Raw genomic sequence first — 24,431 nt, forward strand, 5'->3', positions numbered from 1 at the left:
ACAGTTTAATACGAAGCCAATCAGGTACGGTGCCCCACCTTCATCCCGCAGGAAAGAGCGGGTACCCTCCCACACGCTCCAACCTTGTTGTGGGGACCTCATGTCACTATTCTACGACTGCCCTCATGAATGCCTGACTGGATGTTGGAGATAGCCTCCTGTCAAAACGCACACATCCTCGTCCTCCATCCCAGGCAGAACCTCTGACTACACTTAACCTTCTTCTTCAGGCCTCTTTCCTCACTGCCCTTCTCTATCGCAAACACCACCAGAAAGGCGTGCATGGGGGCAGCCCCAGCCTGCCAGGGGAGCGGGGGGGGGTAGGGGCGGAGTTGGGTCACGTGACCGGAAGCCGGAAGTCAGGAGGGGTCTGTGAAGACGTGTTCCGAGGGAGCTCGAGCCGGACCCGGCGGGGCCGGTGATATGGAGCCGCTGTACCAGCAAACGCACAAGTGAGGGATCGGGTCGGGGCATGGGCGGGGGTGAAGCCAGGCTGGATTAGGCAGGTCCCCCGTGCTAGAGCCTCGGGCGTCCGCCAGTGTTGGAGGCCGAGTCCTTCCGCCCGGGCTCTGCCGGGGGCCGCTGGGAAGTGCTCAATCTCTGACTGAAGGCCCGGCCTACGGGTCGGAGACGTAGGGCTGCATGGCTCCTGGGGTATTCCAGGCCGTGACTGCCTACTGGGTAGACGAGTTGAAGGGACAGTCATACCTGCGGGTTATCATACTTTGTCCAGTACCTGGCAACTCAGTACTTCGGGTTGGTAGAGGGCCCTGCATATAGGAGTTCACTTCGTTGTTGGAGAACCAACACATGTACGAAAAAAGATGTAACACGTGTGGCAGGATGGTGTGGAGGGTAAATGAACAGTACAAACAAGATCTCCTTAAGCGATTTAAAGGGTCCATCACTGGGCTAAGGTCCTCGGGAAAAAGGTTCATTATAGCTCACAGCTCCTAAGTGACGTCAGTCCCTACTCTTGATTGACCGTAATCTTGTTGCTAAAAAAGACTTTATTTCTTTTACTCTGGTTTGGTTTATACTAAAGACCGTGTATTTATGGTACAAAGAAATTTCTGTACCAGTAGCATTCAGTAATATTTGTTGTTCATACCTGATTACAAGTTATCTTTAAGGAAATTGAATTTTGGGTTAACTTTTCATAACTTAAATTTCTTGGTCGAATCCTTTATTCGTCTTGTACTGCATTTTTAGAACTTAATGAGATACATAATTGAGTATGGTAATAGGGTCATACCTATCCTATTTTTTTGGAGAAAATTTTTATGATTTTTTTATTGTAAAATGTGGATAACAAAATTTTCCTTTTAAAAGTTAACCATTAAGTTTTTTAAATTAAAGTATCATTGATATATAATTAACCATTAAATTTTAACTAAGTTAAAACTAAGTTACTGTTATCATTTAATTTACCATTAAAAAAATGTACCGTTCAGTGACATTAAGTACATTCACAATATTGTGTGATCATTACCACTGTCCATTTCAAGAACTTTTTCAGCATCCAAAACAGAAACTCATGTACCCATTAAGCAGTACTTCCTCATTCCTTCCCCCCCAGGCCCCTGGTAACTTCTGTTCTATTTTATGTCCCTGAATTTGCCTATTCTAGATATCCTATATACTTGAAACTATTCAGTATTTGTCCCTTTGTGGCTGGCTTCTTTGACTTAGTGTAATTGTTTGCAAAGTCCATGTCATGGTGTGTATTAGATATCATCCCTTTTATGGCTGAATAATACTCCTCTTTAAGTAAATGTACATCCATACCACATTTTGTTATCCATTTATCTGTTGATGGACACTTGGGTTTCCACCTTTTGGCTGTTGTGAATAATGCTACTATGAACATTGGTGTACACATATCTGTTTGAGCCTCTGTTTTCAGTTTTTGGCTTATATACCTATACATCCTATTTTAACAATTCTTTGAGTTTATCCTGTAATTTGGTGCTGATAAAAACACTTAAAATCACACCCCCAGGGCCTGGCCATGAAATAAAATAGGGAACTGCCTCTCTAATGAAGTCACAACAAAAGTCAGTACTTTGAAGCATTAGGAATAAGAGGATAATGATCCATTTATTGATTCATTTTCTAAGTTTATGGGTTTTTTCTTTTTACTTTAGTGATGAAGTTTGGTTTGTGTGGGTAAAAATATAGAACTCCTTTGTAGAGGTATTACAATGGAAGAATTTGCTCTTACACTGGGAGCCCTATTCTCATATAAAAATTATAAGAAGGTACTAAACCTGTGAGTCAGTTGGAAAAGCAATGAAACAAAATCATGCTCAAGTTACTAAGAAAGGCAAATGCGTTACAGTCCACCTCTCTGCTCAAATAGTGAACCAGGATGAGGTCCTGGTTTTCTTCATCTATAAAAATGTTGGTCTAGTGAAGCTGTAAGGCTCTTTGCAGCTCCATAATACTGGTGATTGTCTTTAAAAGAGAACACATGGAATCCTGCGAGCATCAGCAATTTACTTTTGCAAAATTGCAGAAATTAATTATTGTAGCTGAGTTGACACAACAGTAACTGAAATATTAATTTTATTGGAACTTTGAACCCAATTTGTGTTATCTCTTCCCATGTCCCTGAAAGTGCACTGGCATTAGGTGAACATTTTAAAGTCATATATCTTGAAAACTCTTAAACTGCCTTAACAGTGATTGGAAAAGAAAGTGAAAATCAGAATAAACATTTTACACTTAAATAATACTGCATTATGAATTTTTCAGAGGAACTAATAGCCAGGTTATTATTGCTTTTGAGATCCCAGTGGTTGTAAAGGTACCCTGTATGTCCCCTAAATAATCCACGACCATTCAGTGCCCTGGCCCTTACTATCCCTAGTAATTTTGATTTGGTAGATCTGGAACACAGGAAGTTCTATTTTTAAAAAGCTCCCCAGGTGATTTTGATGAAAATCACTTTCACCTTTAAACTGTTACCTTATCTCAAGACCAGTTTTTCCTTTTTTAGTTTTGCCTTCTGATGAGAGGTTAACTATAGTAGAGGCAAGAGCTAACTTGAAAATGAAACTGATAGTTCCCACTGTGTAGATTTATTGAAAAAAAAAATGCTTGTATAAATGGACCTGCTCAGTTCAAACCCGTGTTGTTCAAGGGTCGCCAGTACTTTTAAGTAAAGGTAAGTAAAAACAACAATAATGCTGTTTAGGTTACCCAGCAGTTTTGTACTGCGTTTAAATCTATGACCCTGTAAGTAATTGTGATTAATAATACTCTGCTTTACAGTCGAGGAAACTGAGGCATGAGGGAGTTAAATGATTCGTTCAGTGTCCCTCAGCTACTCCATATGGAAGTAGATCTTCAACCCAGATCTTTTAACTCCAAAACCCTGTATCCTGCTCCCAGTGATCAAAGGCAGCATGGATGCCTAGTGGTGTATAGTTCCATGGGCTTTTAAAAAGCAATTTTATTTTTAAAATCTTCCTAGATATTCTACAGTCCTTTTTTAAAAAATTCAACAACAATGACCCTTGCTTACTTGCTAATAGGTCTCTGCTTATTTATGTTACCACCCAAGCCCATCATGGACCCCATGCTAGGCAGGGCTGGGACTCCCCATTTCTGGTGTCCACACTCCCACATCATATTTGTGTATCACCTATTTGTTACTGGCTTGGAGTGTGTCGTCTGAATCCCTAGTTCAGTTTATGTATGCACTTATTTCCTCCCAAGCGTGAAATGTAGAGATTGGTTAAGTCTCTGCGTTTGTAGGCTTTTATATTTTCAAGTTTATTCAAAGCATGGGAAAAGTTAGTAATGTTGCTCTGCAACTTAGTTTATCCATTTTAGCTTAGAAAATAGAGCATGTTCATAGGGTTCAAACGGTTTTGTGGGTGTTGGCAGCATCTCTCCCCAGTTTCCTCATTCAATTTAAGAATTTAAAGGGACTGGCAAGATCTTGCATTCCAACTCACTTTGATCAGGAAGACCAATTTGTATACCCTGTGTTTCAACATGCAGGAGCTCCACCCCAAAAGGTACAAATCTATCATCTTGAAATTTGTACCTTTTGGTTCTGGGTCCTTAAGGAACAAAAACAGAGCACAAACCTATTCTTCTTCCTATATGTCAATTCTAGATGTTCAAAGAGTACGAGCTGCCCATTTAATTTTTTTTCCTTTTTCCAAGTGTCTTAGTATCACTAGCTCTTTACTCATTCCTCTTCATGACTTAACTTCTAAACGCTCAGTCATCCTATTCATCTTCCATTGGGGAAAACCTTTGACAGGATTCCTTTGACAGATAGTTCCCAGAATTGAATGCTGTTCTATATTGTGCATTTGACTTACATTAAGTCAAAATACTTTTCATCCCTGACAAATATCATCTTAGTATTTTAGCCTAAATGAAAGATGTTGATACTTGCTTTGTGGCACAGTAGCCTCACCACTCATTATAGCATAGAACTTTTGCAAATTTCATAAGCATTAGTCGATTATTTTAAAATACTGGACAAAACATAGAGCCAAAAGCAGACCTGTGGTGGAATATTGGAAACTTCCCTACCATCCCTTAGATACCATTGTTTAGCCTACCATGAATCCCTCATCCTTAAGTTTAAAATATGCCAATCTAATGGGAAAAATATGGTATCTCATTATTTTTTATTTGCTTTTTCCTGATTATTAGTAAAGTTGAGTACTTCTTCATATACTTATTGACCATTTGGGTTTCCTTGGTCAGTTGCCCTTTACCCATTTAAAAAAAATTGTTCTGTTAGACTTTTCATATCGATGTGTAGCTGCTCTTTATGTATTCTGGACTTTAGTCTTTTATCTGCTGCAGATATCTTCTTGTCTCTGTCTTTTTATTTTTTTAATGGTACATATAACACAAGTTTGTTTGTTTTTTTAATTTAGTCAAATTTATCAGTCTGTTCTTTTGTGATTTCTGGGGTTTGGAGGGTAGTTTTGTTTTTTGCTTAGTTTAAGAAATTCTTCCTTAACCTGAAGTCATAGTATGCCCTCCTATATTTTCTTCAGAAAGTTTGAAAGCCTTGCTTTTTACATTTAGACTTTAGACCATCTTAAGTTTATTATTGTGTATTACATGAGGTATCTTTTTTCCATATGGATAACAAACTGAGCCATCAGTATTTATTGTAGTCCATTCTTTTTCCACTGATTTATATCACCAAGTCTCCAAATATGTAGGACTGCTTCTGGCTTCTAGTCTTTGCACTTGGGTCAGGGTTAGGGTTTGTCTCTTTGCCCCTTTACTACTATCATACTGCTTTTATTATTATGGCTTTGTAATAAGTCTTAGTAACAGGCAGAACAAGTCATCCCTCTCATACTTAAGAGCTGTCTTGGTTATTCTTTGCTCCCCACAACCTTTTATTATATTCCTATTCCTGACGATAATGCCACTAATTTTCAGACTTTCTGTGTTAGGCTACCATTGAAATCTTCATTGCCTACATCCAGGTTACCCTCCAGTCCTCTATAGTTGTTTCCATGGTTAGCCTGATCCAGATGTTGGTTACTTCAGGCTGCATTCCTACATCTGGCTCCGTCTCCACATGCCCCCATTCTAAAATACCTGGACTTACCTTTACTGAGGTAGCTGTCTGGTCTGTCAGACTCTTCAGTAGTGATTTCTGGTTATCTCTCAGGGCTGCAGATCTTGCCTGGGAGCACTCTTGAGAGTCAGTAGAGAGCTGGCCTTGCTTCTGGTGCCACATGTCATGTTTAGAGACCATAGGTAAGTCCTGGGAAAGATGAGAAACAAGTTGAAACCAAGTTTGGGCTCCTGGCTTGCACTGGTCATATTGGGGTCATACTTTGCAGTGCTTGCAGTAGAGACTGGTTGCTGACCTTTCCCTCAAGGGTTGGAAATGATAGAAGAGCTCAGCAGGCCCCTTTCATGTGGCTCTAAAGTGGAGAGACCAGAAGCACCAGGAGACAGTTGTTGAGGGGAGATCTTAGAGGACCGCTAGGAAGGGCTCAGCGTGACCTTGGTCAAGCCCTGTGTCACCTCCAGAGAGTGTTTTGGGGCCTGTTGTCTGCCAGAAGTCTAGGGTACAGCAGTTGCATTTCCAAAGGAGATGGCATTTGCTTGTGTTGTCAAGGAAAGATGTTTACCAAACAGGAGATCTCTATCTTTCAGAGCCTTCCTCTGATGGTTTTCTCCAGCTAATTGCCTCTTTCCCTTCTCCCCTCTGACACCAGCTCTCTTTCAGGCAGGCCAGCCTGCTTGCAATCCACGTGACATGTTGGCATATCATTTTCTTCATATCTTCCTTCAGCAGTCATGTCTCACTTCTTCAAAATGATGTTCAGAACTCCCTTCCTCCAAAACTCTCTCCCCAGCTTACTCTTATTTACTCGCCTTTGCTTGGCACCGCTGTGCATCACCCCTCAGCTTTCTGCTTGTTTACGCTTACATGTGTTAGCGTTCTCTTAAAGCTTCTTGGGACTTTTCAGGGCTCTCTAGCCTGTCGTTCCTAATTACATTGTTTCTCAAGGACAAGGATTATATCTCTCTTGTCCTTTGACTCTCCCTAGGACAGACCAGTGCTCAGCACATTGGGTCAAAGAACCCAGCTGGGATTGGCTGGTTCCAGATTGAGGTTTATCACTTGCTTTGTGACCTTGAACAAGTTACGTAACCTTTCTGGGCTTCAGCTGTCTTATTTATAAAATGAGGGTAATAGTACTTTCCTCGTAGGGTTATTGACTGTGCACAATGACTCAGATCTGGTAAGCACTCAATAAATGCGGCCCATCAGTATTATTATTAATACTAATGTCAAAATAATCAGAAACCATGTAGCCTCAAGTGCCACATACAAACTTCACAGTTCAGTGATGCTGTCAATTTTAATCAGTTACATGTTGGCATCAGAAAAATTGTCTTTCCTGACCGAAGTGCTGTTGATGACTCCTGCCTCACTCATTTCCTCCCTCTCCCTTTGATAGACAGGTCCACAAGATCCAGTCTCACATGGGACGCCTGGAGACAGCCGACAAGCAGTCCCTGCACTGTGAGTAATTCACTGTGGAGACCAGTCTTTTCTCTGTTGACACGGGGCTAATGGGCTGGGTTTCCTGACTGCATTTCTGCCTCAGGGGCTAAATGATTCAGTGTGGAATGAGTTGTGCTCTTAGGGTAGACAGAAAAACCCTATGGCAAAGTCACTGATTTCCCTTTTGTGGCCTTTGGAATCCACAAGTCTTATCCCCCATTACCCCTCCACTCAACCTGACATGGCTCTATGGGAATGGAAGCAGTCCTCCATCTGTCTTAATCTAATTACCTAGTCTTTAAAGGAATGTATGCCATAAAAATTCAGAGATGTTTAACTGGAATTGGTCATTTCTTCTGAGCTGAGAGCTGTGGCGTTTTAGGAGGATTATTCAGGAACAAATGGCAATGTTAATTAGTTTAGTTCCCACACCGTGGTTTCTTTTGAAAAGACTGCTGTGTTTTGCTTTTTAAAGTTTCTCTTCTATTATAAGAAAAGGTCTTTTTCTGAGTCGATCGTACCTGTCACCCACACCTTGCTGAAGCTGCCTTCTTATCTCTTCCTGGCTGTCTCCACGCCTGTTTCTCCTGCTTTCTCCTGTCTCCTTTCTGCACCTTCAAAAACAGCTCTTGTTTCTGTGCCTCATGTGGTTCTCATTTAAACTGTATTTGGTGGCTGTAGGCTAACCGAGGAAGGTGACATTGCTGTCTTTACTGTCATTTCTTTGTGAGGTAAGAAGCAGTCTGGGTGCCTCTTCTGGTGCACAGTTTAGTTTCTATCTATCGACTTTGTTTGCCTTTCCAACAATCTCATTGTTGCATGATTAGGAATGGAAAAGAGGTCATTTTGAGTGTTTATCAAAAGGGATAAGGAAAATAACTGTATTTATCATATCTCTACCTCTGTGGATTCTTTCCTGGGCCTTTCCTATTGATATTTGGTCTATTTTGGGGACTCAGCATTAGCCTGCCCATTCTTATGGAAAGCGTTAAGGGAACTCTTCCCTGTGTTTCATGTACTAATTTTCTCCTTTGTGCTTTCTTTTTAACCTCATTACTGTAGGGAATTCAATCAGCAGTCTTTTCACTAGGTACTTATAACTCATATCTGAGAATAATCTCAAAGGAAAAGAGACCACATTCTGTATCAGAACTACTGCATTTTTCTTAAAATATTTACTTGAACAACCTTTAAATGTTCACTTGATTTTCTAAAGGCAGGAAATTTATTTCTACAGATTTATCTTCAGCTTTTTAAAAAAATGGTATTGCTGTGGCCCTAACAGCTATATGTGTGTATATATATATATATATATATATGAAACATTTACAGAGTCACTTAGTATAACTTGAATTTGTTTACATGATTCATTAGTATGTGCATTTTTCTCCTTTTGAAGTACATTTTTTGAGTTTATTAGAGATGGAAAAAAGTTTGATTTATCAATCATCTAAGCTAAGTTTATCTTTTTTTCAGCAATTTTTTTTTTTCTTTTGTGCAGTAGTAGAAAATGAAATCCAAGCGAGCATAGACCAGATATTCAGCCATCTAGAACGTCTGGAGATTTTGTCCAGCAAGGAGCCCCCTAATAAAAGACAGAATGCCAAACTGTGAGTGTCCTGGTACGCTGCCCCAGCAGGGCAGGCTTCCCCCCAGGGAAAACTATTGAGTGTTCTGAAAATCTGCTTGAATGTTGAAAAACGAGACTGTGCAAAGATAAGTCCCATACATGGCACGATTCTCTTTGAGTGAGACTTCCTCAGAATAAAAAGACTGTGGGGTTAGTGGCTCAGAAGCCTGGGGTCTTCCTACCTCACCAGTCTCAGTGGGAAATTTTGCCTCCAGTACTGTTTTTCTGATCAGACTTGTGGCCACTTGAAGCTTTATGCAGCTGGGAGTTTTACTCTGCCCTTTGGTTCCCACTACATTCTTGGGTTGAAATGAAGTCTTGCTCTTAATCATTTCAATCAGTCTATTTGTAATGAAATGCTGATCTTACATTTGATACGCCCCCATGAAATTAAAGTGAAACCACCCTCAACACCTCTATTCCAACCCCTGCTCCCAAAAGTTTATGAAACTTCACTGATACTTTACTCCAAAGATGCCCTTGGGCTTCTAGGAGAACGATGTAATCCATAGAAGGTCAGGAAGAGGTCATTGACCCTGCTTCCTGTCACCTGTTCCCTGTCATGCATCCAGAATCAGAGACCTGCAGATATTTAAGTAAAGCTGCTGGAATCTTGTGTGCTACAACCCTTCTTTAACCATAAGCTATTTCTTTATTTTCGACATGACTGATCAAAATCAGATTATTCTGGGAAAGTGTGGAGTGGTGTAGGGGGAAGGAAGGAAACATCTTTTTTGAATACAAAGCATGGCCATCTCAAATTATGCCACTCTGGGTTTCTGGAATGTAATCTCTCTCTGTGTCAATTCCAGTCGTGTTGACCAGTTAAAGTATGATGTCCAGCACTTGCAGACTGCTCTCAGAAACTTCCAGCATCGGCGCTACACACGGGAGCAACAGGAACGACAGCGAGAGGAGCTTCTGTCTCGCACCTTCACCACTAATGTAAGCCCGGTGCCTGAGTGGGGGGCTGCAGAGACTTGACAGCCTCTCAGAGCTAGAACTCAAGTCTCTGAGCTTCATGTGTTTAGGGGTTATCTGAAGCAGACTGATGAGGAGGCCAACTGGAAATGACAGTAGACTTTGTGCATTACCACAGAGACTAGACGGGGACAGGGAATCTTTTTTCTTGTACGAAAACCTGAAGAGGAAACAGTTAAATGGAAGGAGCTGGACAGAGATGAAAATGACCTGGTTTGACTGGTCCGATGTAGAGGGTGCAACTTCACATGCTAGAAGCTTTTTTCTGATCAGATAGGGACAGATGAGACCTTAGACTGTTAGTAGTAAGGGCGGCACTTCAAAGCTGCCTTCGGGCACTTGCCATTGTGCCATGTATGTGTGTGGTTCCAGTGTCAGATGCATTAAAATGTTTTTGCTCCTAATCTGAGCAGCAATTTGGAGGAATTTGTTAACAGATCATTTGTTTTAGATGTATTGCATGACTTGAGCCTGTTTAAAAGTGGCCTGTTGGTTTGCATGTTTGATTTTGTAGAGCGCCCTTGGCCCTGTCCTTTTGTCTCCATAGGATCATTTCCTGCAAATGGCTGTAGAACATAACTGCTTTTTTCATGTCCCGCATAATATATTTCACCAAATGAGGTGGGTTTCGGGGGTGTTTTTTTTTTTTTAATAGATTCATTTTCTAAGAGGTCTTAGCTTTCTAAGCCTGCCATCCGAATTCAAATCAGTTCCCACTTCGCAGATGTTTAACACTCTTTGCTGTAAATTTCTCTGAGTGTTTCAGAATATTTTTTGTTTCTCTAGAGTAAGCAGTCAAGGGACAGTGATTAACAGTTCAGAAGTGTAGTGAGGACGTGTTGGTGATACAGTGGTAAGCATAGCTGCCTTTCAAAAGCATAATGAACTCTACACTGAACTACAGTGAACTGTAGTAAACTAAAAGATGTTCTGGGGGCTTTCGACAGAGCCTTTTTAAGGCCACGGATGATGGCTTAGAATTATTTTGTTTCTTACCAGGTTGGTAGGCACACAGTGGACGCTTAAGGAAAACTGACTTACCGAATGAACTACTTCCCTGTTCTTTTGCAATCTGGAGCTATAATACATTATTCTAAGAGATAATGGCCTATTAACATACTGTTTAAGGTGGGAAGGTAAGAAAGATTTGTATGTAAGAGGCATTCAGTAAATGCTTGTCAGGTAAATGAAGCGAGAGGTCTCTCTACTTGATTCACTCAAAACACTGGAGTCTTTTGACTCACTGAACATTAGCTCTATGCAGAACACTTTAAGGTGCTCCTGATTAGTAGCGGGGATTGAAAACCTGTATATGAATCTGAAGTTGAGCAGCAAAAAAAAGGTGGTCTAACTTCTTGGTGATGATTGAAAGTGATAAAACCAGCAGTGCCTGGCAGAGGAGTTTGTGATTAGCAGGAGGCAGGAAAGAGAGCAGTATTATGGCTAGTTGTGACTTGCTTCTGTGTACAGGCTACTTGCAGTGTAAAATGAGAGCCCGAGAGTTGGTCTTGGTGTTTCTCCCTACAGGATGCTAAAGAGGGCAGGCTCTGCACTCAGTACTGATTCATGCCCCGCCGGACATCTTACCAGCTCTGTGTGATCTTGGACAAGTTACTGCACCTCTCTAAAATGGAGATAATACAGTAACTACCTTGTGAGGTTAGAGTGGGGATTGAGCGAGCTTGGGGTAGTGAACATGTGAAGTGGAAAGCACTTGATCAGTATTAATTTTTTCTCCCTTCATTTCTTGAAAGACTCCTCTTGCCTGCTGAGGAGACAGTCCCATCCTGAATGCCATCAGGCCTTCAGTAGAAGGCACAGTCTCTCCTGTGCTTTGTCAGTTTCAGTCTAATTGGAGGGATAAGCTACAGATAAAAGTCCTAAGAACAGAAGCAGACATTTAATGCTGTGTTACGGGGAAGCCAAGTAAAGGAACATTGGGAGTAAGCTAGGTTACGAGTTAGAGAAATGGTCAGAGAATGCTTTTAGGAGAAGCCCAGTGAGTTCTCGAAGGAATAGTGTTATTCCTACGAGGAGGTAATGATACAGAGACAGGAATTAACAAGACTTGTGTAGCAGAACTCATTTGAAGATGGGTAGGTCTGAGGAAGATTCCTCTTCACCTCAGTGAACAGAAGCCTCCCCAGATCTTTGCTTTGCTTTTTCTTCTCTGTTAGGTTCCTCCGATTCTTGCATCATTCCCTCTGGCTGTTCTTCTGGCTTGGCCTTGGTCAAAAGGCAGAACAGTCAGACACAGTGGGACCCCAGGAGCTGGCTAGCAAGCAAAGTTAATCAAGTGCCTGCATTTCTTTCACAGGACTCTGACACCACCATACCAATGGATGAATCACTGCAGTTTAACTCCTCCCTCCAGAAAGTTCACCACGGCATGGATGACCTCATTGGAGGCGGGCACAGTATTCTGGAGGGACTAAGGGCCCAGAGACTGACCTTGAAGGTGGGGACCCTTCTGGGGGACAGGGAGAAGGTCTCTTGTTTGGCCTCGCCCACCCAACAGTTTGGTACCTGCATTTACATTTTGATTATGAATTCCCAAATTGAGTATTTTGATGATGAGGCAGAGCCCTTGAGTTTGGGATTCTTCCTCGTGGAGATGAATTGTTGAGTCCAGAAGTAACCAAATTCCCTTTGCCAGTAGGTATTTATTGTGCTTGCAGTGAACCGTGATATGGCATCTGTTGGTATCTAGGCCTCTGTCCATTTACTGAACTTAGCGTGAAAATGATCGCTACGAGAGGAGCCAGTACCAGAGTAAGGAATTCTGCCACAGAGTATCCACTCTCGCAAGGAGGAGGACATGGCCGTGCTCGGCGCCCCACTCCCAAGTGTTTTCTCATAGGGCCTCTACTGTGGACTGCCTTATAACCAAGACCTTTTTTCCCCCCGTGACTGAATCTACAGCGGTGGGGTCTTAGGGCTGCAGTGGTTGGCTAGCAGCAGGTAGCTTCTAGAGCACGTGGTTGTCATCCATGGCGACTCTTCACTGTTCAGTCACAGGTCTTCCTAGAAGCCCTGCCCCATTGGCTGGGACTCAAACCCCTGGGAGTAGATTGCAGAAACATTACACAGTTTCTGATGTCAGTCATGCTGTTTCTGCCTCAGCCCATTTCCTGTATCAACCCTGATGGATAATGGGGTGTAGGCTGTGCCTGTTATCAGGGTGTGGTCCCCTGTGAACGAAGCACTCCCAGCCACTGAGCTGTGAGAAACAGGCCCTCGGAAGTGTGAACTTATCTTAGTCTTTGTTGGCCCATGTTGAGCCTGTCAGCTCTGCAGGACTTCTGTCCCTTCTGCATAGCCCCTGCCATCTTTACCAGGGAGAAGGTCAGGCAAGCTGCAAGAGACACCTCCTGCTGATGTTTGCAGGGCTTTACATGGTCAGGAAGTGTGGTCTCTGACAGCTTCACGGGTGCCCCCCTTTCAGAAAGGCCTCCTACGTAATCTAAACCGATACGTGATTAATCTGCCCTTTCTTTAGAAAACTGCTGGTTCCTTCCCATATCTCAGGAAAACATTAAAACCTTTTAGGAGAAGACTCTCCTGCACTAACATCTACCTAGTGGGGGTTAGAACTTATGGCTAAAGCAAACTGAGTTTTTTCCTGAAGTCTGGTATCATGGAGGAGTCCAAGCAACTTGTGCCCCTACGCAGTCACCAGAAGCGAAGTGCTGGAAGCCTGGTGAGGCAGTTGGAGTTAGAATGTGAGGTTTCTAACTCGGTTTCTTCTACACACCTACTGCTGCCTCTTTTGTCTCTTGATTCTCTCACCCACTGTCCCCCCATTTCTGCCTAAACCAATTTGAGAGGAGCTGGACCTCGATTTAGGGAAATTCATGGTTGAAAATGAGCACATTCTTTGAAATGTATGTTAATTTTCAGTTGATTTTAGAAACTTGATACTTGAACTTCATAGGGTAATGAATTAATCCACACCTTCAGAGCTAAGCAGAATCTTTAGTGAGAGTCTATTTTTTACCATCACTGTTGAGGAAAACAGGACTGTGCTCCCCTCTGTCATCAGTCACGTTTGACTTGAGCGATCTCTCGGTGAGGCTTGTTAGTCACTGGGCAGAACGGGCTTTGATTTCATGGCCATGATGCCTCGTGGTGTTCCCAGTGCTCTTGCCTCTTCCCAGTTGGTCATTAATCTGTTGTCAGTTTAAAAAATGGATATGGGGCATTAGGTAGATGCCATCCACACAAATGCAATTGGAGGTGTGTATATAAGCAAGTAGGGGTCTTCCCAGCATTCCTGTATATTTGTTACTTCCCAAGAAATTGAATGTGCTTAAAAATGGAAGTTAGAAAGCAGAGGAGAGCAGGCCGGGTGGGTGGTTGGTTTAGGCTGTTGGTTTAGGAATCAAATGCCCTTTTGTTTTTCATGGTAGGTGGTAATGTTTATGTAAGCGGTTTGAGGTCGTCATAGTTCTGTCTTTCCATCTTGCCTACCTCAAACCCTCCCAAATGTGGACATTGACCCACACATTGTACTCAGCAGAACCCCTGAGGTTTCTGCTCTACAAAGCGAGCAATCTCAAAGTAAGGATCTTGGAGCTAGGGAGAAGAGAAAAAGGTTTTGTTTTCTTTTTTTAATTGAAGTATCATTGATATACAATCTTATGATGGTTTCACATACACAACACAGTGGTTTGAGAAAAAGTTTTTTGATGCTTTTTTTAATATATAAAATGTTCTAATTTTAAAAATTCTTACTGAGATAATAATGTATGGATAGTAGGTGTAGCAGTCTTACTTGTGCGGGTCATTGAATTTTGACGAATGCATATTCCTTTGTAATGCACACTGCTGTCAAGACGCAGACCATTTTCATCACCCGCAACGATCCCTCACGCCCTTCCCCTGTCAGTCTGCCACCATCCCCACCCACCCCTGGCAGCCATTGTTCCAGTTCATTTCACCATAGATTAGTTTTGCTGGTCATTGAACCTCATACAGATATATTCATGTTTCTATTTTGTGTGTGGCTTCTTCCTCTCAGGAATGTTTTCCAGGCTCACTCATTGTTGCATGTTGGTAATTAGGTCTTTTTTTATTGCCAAGCAGTATCCCATGTGCAGGTATACTTTGTCTCTCCATCCTCTGGTAGATGTATACCTGGATTGTTCCCAGTTTTTGGGTATTCTCCTATGCTTTTTGCTTTTTTCTAGATGCTTATAGTTTGCTTCTATGTTTAATCTGTGATCCACCTTGAATTAATTTTTAGGTATAATATGAATCAATTGTTTTTACATACATGTATATGATACATATCTGTGTGTATGGTACATACATGTGATAGTTATTATTTGTAAGTTGTTCCAGCACATTTGTGGAAGAGAGATTTCTTTCTCTCTTGCTTTGCTCTGGTATCTTGATCAAAAGTCGTTTGATCATATGAGATCTGCTTCTGGTTGATGCTGCTTTTTATATGCTTTAGGCATGACCAGGAGACTATTGTTTAGTAAAGCCCCATCTCATAATGACATTCACCCACCCTTGGCAGAGCAAAGATGATTTTTGTTACTCTTTCTCTTCTCGTCCGTCCTAGGGGACTCAGAAGAAGATCCTTGACATTGCCAACATGCTGGGCTTGTCCAACACAGTGATGCGGCTCATTGAGAAGCGGGCCTTCCAGGACAAGTACTTTATGATAGGTGGGATGCTGCTCACCTGCGTGGTCATGTTCCTCGCCGTACAGTACCTGACATGAGCCAGCCACACCCAAGACCTGAGCAACGTGCCCACTGCGTGAGAGCCTGTATGAGTGTGTGTGCTTGAAAGAGAGGCGGCCCTCAGGCTGCCTTCTGAAATGTATGCCCACCTTAACTGTGAAGACCACTTGCAAGTAATTGTGATCTGTAACTTCGCGGGAGTTTCCAACCTGCTGTGTTTTCTGTGACTCTTGGAGGAGGGAAGTTAGTGCCACCAAGATGCACGGTGCTTAGGAAATGAAAGAGTACCTGTCTCTCTCTCTCACTGGGGGAGGAAGTAATGTAAGGGTAAGGGCTGGAGAAGGAAGCGGGGAGGAAAAGAATGGTGGTGATTTTGTTCACATGTCTGGTGTGTGCTCCGGAGGCTTTCGCGGTGAGCCCTGTGGACAGGACCATCCACACTTGGTCGTCACCTGGTGTTCTGGCTCCTGATGGGTAGACTGGAGTAGAAGCCAAGAGAAGTGGGGGAAGAGACCTTTTTTCCTACGCCATTAGAATAGGTGGACTTAACATGTTTTTGCCACTATCTAACCTCCCCTCTGCCCCCAGACGACATTCAGATGACTAACTGCTAATACTGTCACCTTTCCCTGGAAGCAGCTACCTAGAGGAAACAGAGGCATTGACGCTATTGCTGGCAGTGAGTAAGATTTTCCACATTACAGCTGTTGGGTGTTTCTCCTTTCTAAAGTGAGGCCAGTATTATTCCCTGGGAGTGTTCAGTCTTAAGGCTGAAGGTCCTTGTCACTGATTTTTTTTCCAGTAGTAATAGATTGGTTGGCATTTAAGGTTCTAGGATTGTAGCCTGATGGGCTGTTGCCCCTTAGAAAGTAGCTGTGAGCAAAGATAGTGGTTTGTCCATGACAGCTTCTTCTCTAGTTTCAGCATCTCCAATTCTTTGACTCTCTTCCCTTCCCTGGAATATATTAGCACCTGCCAGCCAAACCCCCATTCTGCCCAGCCAGTATGGACAGATGCCACCCTGGAGACATCCCTCGTCTTTGTCCTTGTGAGACTCTGTTTTCAGGGACCAGAACCTTTTTCCTTCTGGATTAAGGTTGTACAAATACCTGGTGTATTGTGGAATTTACTGTAAAGTAGTCTGTCTATTGTGATCAGTTGCTACAAGGAGCAGAAAGACCTGGTTAGCCTATTTTTACATCGGTCACAGGCCCTACCAGCCCTAGGCTCAAAATTTCCCAGAACTGGAAACCTGGTCAGTATTAACTCCACCTTGGATTGTCTTGCCCCACCTGCTTCCTGCCCTTGTTGCTTCTCACTTGGACTATCTTCTGTCTTCTTCCCCATTTCTGTATGTGTTCCATTCTACCTCCCTTACCTCCTACCTGTTTCTGTAGCAGTATTGGTCTTTTCAGGTACATTTGTGGCAAGGCCCCCTCTTGGTGAATGTTCCTGAATCATCACAAATTTTTAACTTGAGTTTCCTAGGTTCTTATTTCACACTTCAGTGGGGTTGCCATTGCTCCTACCTGTTCGGGCTAAACAAAGGCCCTGGGTTTCCAAGGAGGGGAGATCTATGACCCCTTCATGAAAGGATTGAGGACCCTGCCAGTGTGAAAATGGTGGGGGGTGGGAGGGGAGACAGAAGGGTCAAGGTATCTTCAGACCTAGATATAACTTTGAGAAGGCACAGTTTGACATTTCCATCACACCCAGCACCCTCCCAGCACGGGTGTCTTGGCAGTCTATAAAATGGGTTTTTAACCTGCACAGACCTGGCTGTCCTGTCCCCTGGGCACCTAGGATCCTGCCAGACAGCACACTTTGGAGGAAGGTGTGCAAGGAGCAACCAAGCCATTTGGACTTGAACTCTGGGAGCTGGGAACTCCGTCCCCACCGCCCTCCATTGGCTGAGGTGATAGGTATTTGTAGTGTGTACCATTGTGTTTCCAAGCCTGCCTTTATAGGGATGGTTGGCCTTGATGAACCAGAAGTAAGGCTTTTGTCCTGCACCTTGAGAGCCATTCTCCCTGCTTTCTGATTAAAACTATGGAGGCGTTTTGTGGGTCTTCACACCCATGGCTAAGGGAACAGCAGCCAGTGTGGAAACCCAAGGGCACTAGGACAGCATGTCACTCCCAAGACTGCCTACCCTCCTGCACGTTGGGTTTTTTGTGCCCCCTTGAGACACTCCTAGGACTAACTGGATGCTCTTGTCAAATAGTCCCCAGAGTGTAGGAAAGGGTTCCAGACCAGGGAAAGAGCACCATCTAGTGGAGTTAGGGGGAATCTTTCCATCAGGCTGGTGCAAGAATCTCCAGTAGACAGTTTCTGCGACGTTGTACAGGATTTTGGTGTGTCTATTATAGTTTTAAGTCAGGCGGCTGGCAGGGTACTTGGGAATATCTTCATTCCACCAAAGTTAACTCCAGGTGTGACCATCTTAAGAAACCAAATTCAAAGACTAAGTAGGAGAATCTTAGTTTAATAGAAGGCTTCACTGCTGGGTTTTTTTCCTAAGTCCTTTGCTATAATGAATTTAAGTGGATTTGATTTGCAGATTTGGATTTACCCCCATTGTTTTTGAAATACATCAGTTGAATAAACTTGAGATTTATTTTATTTACAAAATTATATTTTGCAAAGGAATTTGACATTCATTGTTATAATTAATGTCCCCTTTTTTTATGTTTCCAGACCATAGATTCTCAAACACTGCTCCATGGTCAGGGGCCAGGCTGGCTCTCAGAAGCAGTTGGAAAACTTAAAATTATGGATTCCTGGGGCTTACCCCAACCCTGAATTAGAACATTTTTTTTAAGTCTCTAAGGTCATTGTGATAGTGTATTTTAGAATCGCTGTCTTTTGGAAGGCTTTTGTCTTAAAGATGATAGCATTTGAAAATATATACTGAACTAACTCAGCATATATGTGTGAAGAGTAGAACTCATCAGGTTCAAAATAAAATCTTACTTGTTTATACCCTGTCTTTTTCCAGGAAAGATTTAAGAGGACTTACAGGAAATAACTAAAATAGTGATATCTAAAGATGTGAGTACCAATAATAAAGCAGAGTAGACTGTCATTACCAATAAAAGAAATTCAAATGCAGGTCGTGAAGCCCTCACAGAAATGCTCTGGGGAATCCCTAATTTGGCTTTGAGTCCTAGCAGCCAAAGCAAAGAAGTACTGTTGCTGTTTGAATAGGGGTTGGGAAAATGTCATATTTGTTCAGAGGAAAACCCAGACCATTAATACTGCCAACTTGGAAGTGGCCCTTACTGGGAGTCAGGCTTGGTTATTTTCCTGGGTTGCACCTCTACTCTTCACAAACCCTCTGAATTAGGTCCTGTATTATCCTAAATGTGCAGGTGAGGAGGCTGAGCTTAGTGACAGCCCCAGGGCCCCGCAGGGAGCCTTGGAGGAGTTGGCCCCGTTCTGGCTGGCTTCATAGCCCAAGCTCATAACCACTGCACCAACCGCCTCCCATGCTGGGGATGAGATGCAGAATACCAAGGTGGCCTGCTGGGATTGGGGCTCTGAGCCATTTGTTGCTCCCTGCATGGCAGGTTCTCTGTCCTACAATATCTTCCTAGTTGAAAGTGGTAGAGTCGTTGGCGGGGGTGGTACTGGAAGTGGCTATCGGAGCTGCACGCAGGCTTTGCCCCTAGGGGGCGGCATCACCCCATCTGTGGCTGGGTTTTGGAACTCCGCTCAGTGCGGTAGGCCTGGTGTGCTGAGAGGAGGAAACAACTACAGATTTGGATTGGTTCCTTTTAGATGCAAAATTTCCTGCTGAGTGGTGGTTCTGGGCTGTTTCTTGAAGCTCTCGAGTTGTGGCCAAAATGGACCTGAAATCCCAGTTCTAATTTCCAGGACTCCTCCCTTTTCTGTCCTTCCCTCAGCTCAGGGGCATATTGAAAACAAATGTGGAAAAGCATTTCTCAAAATGTGTGTTCACTCCTCCCTTTTCTGTGCTCCCTCATTTTATGACTCACATGGGAGACAAAGGAGATAGGGTGGGGGTGGGGAATCTGGCGGTTCCCTGGCCCCATCCCTCCCCTCCAGCGCAGGATTCCTGGCGTTGGCTCTACGCTGGGATTCCCTCCTGAGCTTTTAGATATTCACGTGTGTAAGAATTGCCCTGATCCATTCTGATTAACTGGCCTGGGTTGCATCCTAGTCATCAGGAGTTCTAAGGGTTGTCCAGGCCCAAGAAAAAACTGTTCTAACCCAAGAGCATTCTGAGGCTAGGCGGACCCCAGTGGGCTTCCCTTTGGCCACACCAGGGGAACCACTGCCCTAGACCAGCTGGGTTGGGGGTGGGGGGTGGGGGAAGCTGAATTCTCCCATCTGGTTTGGGAAGGGGCGAAGTCCTTCCCGGCCCCCCTCATTGATGCCTCTGTCTGCTGAGTAAAGCACCTCAGTTGTGACAGACCAGCCTTCCATTGCCCCCTCCCTTACACCTCCACTACTTCTCCCTGATTCTCCACGTTCCCTGGGCTGTTCAGCCTTCTCGGACATGTCATAGTCTTGCACGTCTGCACCTTTGGACAAGGTGTTTCTTCTGCTTTGGGCCACGGACACCCCACAATCCTATGGTACCTCCATGAATCCTGGAGCCCTGCCCGGCCATGCCTCTAGGACTGCGCATTGCCTGGGGAATGGTAGGTGTTCAGGCGCGTCCTCCCTGTAGGGACCTTCTGGCATCCTCTGCCCATCATAGGTGTTCAATAGCTGTCGGGCCAGTGGCCTGCAGGAGAGCCCGTGATGAGCCCAGCCCGTGTGGGTAACAGACTTCTGAGGAATCGGTGCAGTGGTTTAACAAAGCTGTCGTGGCCAGGCCAGGAAGAAGCTGGAAGCTTCATGGCCGCTGGTGCCACTAATAATGTGCTCATAAGCCCTCAACAGCTGCGATGATAAAAGGAGAGGCATGGGGCTGACTCCATGAGGGAAAATGCATCAACCAAGCCTGGGGAGAGAGAAGTAGGGTGACCAATTTGTCCTGGTTTTAAAACTGAAAGTCCTGAATTCTGGTAACTTCCTCAGGCTGAAGTAAACCAGGAAGGGTGGTCACCCGATGTACACTAAAGGCTAAGACAGCTGTGACTAATGCAGAGCACCCAGGAAGAGGGGACTGTGGCCTTGAAGACTGACCCGTGACCTGTTGATTCCACTGTTGGGGTCTTACTGGCCCCTCTTTTTGGGCTTCTGTGACACTGAGACTTCTGGAGAGACCTAACCGGGCCCAGAGGGGAGTACTCCCAGCTATCAAAGTCCTGGCGTTTGCCCGGCATCATGTTAGCTATTTTAGGGCAGACAGAGTTTTGGAGGCAACGGGTGCCCTCTGCAGCTGGTAGCAATTGGAAAGGCATGAAGCTGCAATTAAAGCCCTGAATCTGTGGTGCAGACACCCGACTTCACACCCAGCCCTGCTGCAGCCCCGTGTGGTGGATGCCTCTCAGAGCCTCAGCTTTTGCTTAGAATGGGGTAACACCTGTCCCATGGTCCTTCCCAGGGTGGACATGGAGCTCGGATGACCTAGTGTTCATAGGAGACTGGAGGTCTGGAGCAGTGATGGTCAGCCTTGATGGTTTACTGGAGAGCTTGAAAACCCCTGATTCTGAATCTTGTCCCCAGAGGGTCTGAACTCCTTGGGGTGTAGCCTGGATCTCAGGATTATTTTTTAAACTTTCCGGTAGATCCTCACGTGCAGCCAAGGTTGAGCACCACTGCTCTAAATGCCTCCAGGTGTGAGTCATTATTACTGTTTAACTGGAAAGACAGGAACTGTTCACTGGAAACAACCAAAGGACAAAGTGACAGGCAGAATCTCCAAGGCTGAGAGACAGTGTAGAGTGGCTGTCATGGGGGCATTCCCAGGAAGAGCTTTCTAGGAGAGCAAGGGGAAGGCCCCCCCCCCCCCCCCCGGTCAGCTGAAGGACAGGAAGTGTATGAGAAGTTGAGGGGAAGGGGCCAGCTGGCATGGGGTGCTAATAAGCTCTAGTCAGCTTTTACCTTCCAGAGGCAGTCAGGGAGGGCTGCGGGAGGGCTGAAAGCCATGGGCTGCTTGGCTCACTGTTTCCTCTCCTGGCTCAGAGCCCTGAGAAGCCTGAAATGGGGCTCCGTGAAAGTGGGCAGGCGGAGGCAGTCCCACCCCTTTTCCCACAGCCTGGCCAGTGGGCTCCATGTGCTTTCGCCCAAGGCAGCTTGGGCAGAGTTCACCTCTGGGCACCTTAGGCATGCTCTGCTTGATTGTCTCATGCCCAGGCATGTGCAGGGACCACCTAGGAGAGAAGAAGAATCAGCATTGCCCTCAGACCACTCCATGTTGTTAATATCAAAAGATAGAACCCTGAACACTCTTGGATGTTGTTCCAAGTTTTTGTAGCTTTGTGCATGGGGTGGGCGTAAATTCAGTGTCCTTGGTGATTTCTTCCAGGAAATCATTTTTTGGTTCCCACTCCTTTACCCCTGTGGCAGAGGGCAGCCTCTATTCCTGGAGCCAGGGTCCTTCGGAGACCCAGAGCAGAATTCCAGATTGGGAGCCATGGCCACCTCTTTGGATGAGAAAATACCTTGGAGTAAATTTTCTGAGGTCACCCATTTGGAAGGAACAGCACTCGAAGATGTAGAAGCCCTGGATACCCACTTAAGGAAAAAAAAAATAGTTCAGCCACAGTATTACACCCTTTTAACGTAAAAGGTCAATTTAATAATCACAAGAGATGTCATGGGGTAGTGATAGGTGCCAAGCAAGTGGGGTGGACGAGAGACTGTTCAGAGGGCAGAGAGCTCATGTGGAGAAGTTGGGGGAGTGGGGAGAAGGCAGTGCTTCCTGTAGAAGGGGGGACTTGAGCTGGGAGCCAGTAGAGAATGGGTTAGCGGGCCTGGAGTGGGTACTGACTGAGGTTCCTGGGGAAATCAGGGAGGGGAGCTGGTTGGCGAGGAGGCATGTGAGCTCAGTTCCCCATGGTTGGGTTGGAGTGGCCTGTGGAAAGAGCAGGTGGCAAGTATTGGTCGGGAAGCTGGGGAGGGGTGATGGAGGAAGACCAGCAGGCCCTGGTATGAATGCAGATGTGGGGAACCCTAGTTGTTACCCAGAAACAGAAATACCGGGAAGAATCCTTCCTCATGCCCTGGACTCGACCCAGGAGCCTGTGCTCCTAAGCCAGGTTCTCTTCAGTGTAAGTGTACTGGGGCTCTGGGTAGCCAGTCTCTTTCAGGAGCACCCAGCAGCCTGGACTCCCCGGATCTGATGAACCACCAAATGCACAGAAGTGTGGGGCTGGCACTGCTGCACCTGCCCTGAGAGCTCCCCACAGCCCATTTTCTTGTCATTGATGTGCTGATGAGACTCAGTGGAGAAGCTGTCAGTCTGGTGTGGGGCGTAGACAAGCTCAGCTCTCTTGGGCGAACCTGACCACCTATGACCTTGGATGCAATCTTTTTCATGTGCAGCAGAGCATGATGGGGGTGGTGGGTGTTGCTTGGGATGGAGATGGCAGACATGGCTTAGAGTCCTGACTTTAGCACCCTTAGCAGGGTAACCTTGGGCTTTACCAAACCTGTTTCCTTGTCTGTGTACTCGCCATAATAGCTACCTCACAATGGCAGTTCATGTACCTCCACTTGAAATCTGGACAGTCAATGGAAGTGATTTGTAAGGAGGGAGAAGAGCTCAAGTAATTGAAATGGATATGCAGCCCAGATCTGTCTCTTACTAATTGTGTGAATTTTACCAAGTCACATCACCTCTCCAAAGCATCTGTTCTCTTACCTTCTAGGGATAGATTGTGCCCACTTTACAGGATGGCTAGGAGCCAGTGAAGACTGCAATGTATATAAAATGCTTTTTGCTGAGCCTGGGACATAAGATGGTAGCTGAGGTTTCGTTGTGAATTAGCATCACCCAAGACCTAGGTCTGGTCTCCCCTTATTCAGCTACTGTGGTTGGTAGTCAAGGCCCAATATCCCCAAAGAAGGTACTGCCAGTATTTACCAGCTAGACTGTTTTTGTGCACAGGTATAATGTCATGGACATAACCCTGAGTTTGGCATCAGATCTGAATTCAGATTCCCACTTTATTCCTTACTAGCACTCACTCCCTCTCTTCCTCAGCCTGTGTTCTTATATGTGAGATGAGGGTGGTAATGATAACCTAGTTCACAGAACTGTAGTGAGGACAGGACCATCAAGCATGTGGATTGTGATGATGCTCTGGGCTGCAGGTACCCCAACCCCACCTCCAGATAGCCTGGGTTCCCTGAGAGCATTCCTCTGGGGAGGGGTTGTAGGAGAGGTGGGAGTGATGGAGGAAAGGTCCGAATGGAATTGTTGCCTGTTGAAGTTTGTTCATTCAGTAAATACTAATTGAGCACCCACAACGTACCAGTCCTGGGGCTGAGTACAAATGTGATCTCCCAAGGGCCCCACCTGCATTAGTGATCTGTTGTGTAACAAGTCACCACAAAACCTCTAGGGGCTTAAAACAACACAGTCAGCTGTTATACCTCAGTTTCTGAAGATATGGAATTTGGACAGGCCATGGCTGGGAAGGCTCCTCTCTGCTCCATGATGCCTGGGACCTCAGCTGGAACGTTCCCAGGCTGGGGAGGAGAAGCATTTGATGGTTCACCCACATGTCTGATGCTTCATGGCAGCTGTGCTCCTTTGGTGTCGTCCGCTGGCATCGGTGCCAGGCTTCTGCATGTGGCCAGGGCCTCCTCACGGTATGGTGGTTAGGTTCCACGGGTCAGCAGTCCAAGGTAGATACCCAAGTGGGAGCTCTGTCCTTTTAATGAAGCCTCAGAAGTCACATGACATTGGCTCTGCCATACTCTTGGGCTGTAGCAGTCATAAGCCCCCCCCACCGCTCACAGGAGGAGTGTCAGTCACAGTGTTAAGAAGAGCAGGTGGGATGGGTACACCATCTTGGGAAAGTACAGTCTGCCACACACCCCTTGAATAACAGAAAAACGCACAAACCCCATCACTATAGGTACCAGATAGCACCTACTGAGACACTGGGGGAGGCAATTGAGCAGAATCTCAGCTGAGTCGCACCTGATAGGTGCAGCTTGGGAGGGGGGGTCTCAGAGGGAGTAG

General features: G+C 45.0%; 1 protein-coding gene across 6 annotated transcripts; it reads left to right on the top strand.

Annotated features, from left to right (window-relative positions):
- Nucleotides 1–340: 340 nt before the first annotated feature.
- On the top strand, nt 341–15,530 carry GOSR2 (golgi SNAP receptor complex member 2). 6 transcript variants are annotated; one of them, XM_036899755.2, is made up of 6 exons: nt 341–452; nt 6,972–7,036; nt 8,520–8,628; nt 9,461–9,593; nt 11,947–12,087; nt 15,199–15,530. In XM_036899755.2, exons 1-6 carry the CDS (start codon nt 424–426, stop codon nt 15,358–15,360), a joined length of 639 nt encoding a protein of 212 aa, XP_036755650.1. In that variant the 5' UTR covers nt 341–423; the 3' UTR covers nt 15,361–15,530. The 6 variants fall into 6 exon arrangements, with proteins under 6 accessions (XP_036755650.1, XP_036755654.1, XP_036755652.1 ...); XM_036899757.2 differs by lacking the exon at nt 15,199–15,530 and adding an exon at nt 10,177–10,250 and having other exon boundaries at nt 357–452; nt 6,976–7,036; nt 8,495–8,628; nt 11,947–12,081; XM_036899756.2 differs by having other exon boundaries at nt 366–452; nt 6,976–7,036.
- The last annotated feature ends 8,901 nt before the right edge of the window (nt 15,531–24,431 follow it).

This window comes from Manis pentadactyla, chromosome 4, assembly GCF_030020395.1.
Source record: "Manis pentadactyla isolate mManPen7 chromosome 4, mManPen7.hap1, whole genome shotgun sequence".
Classification (NCBI taxonomy): Eukaryota; Metazoa; Chordata; class Mammalia; order Pholidota; family Manidae; genus Manis; species Manis pentadactyla.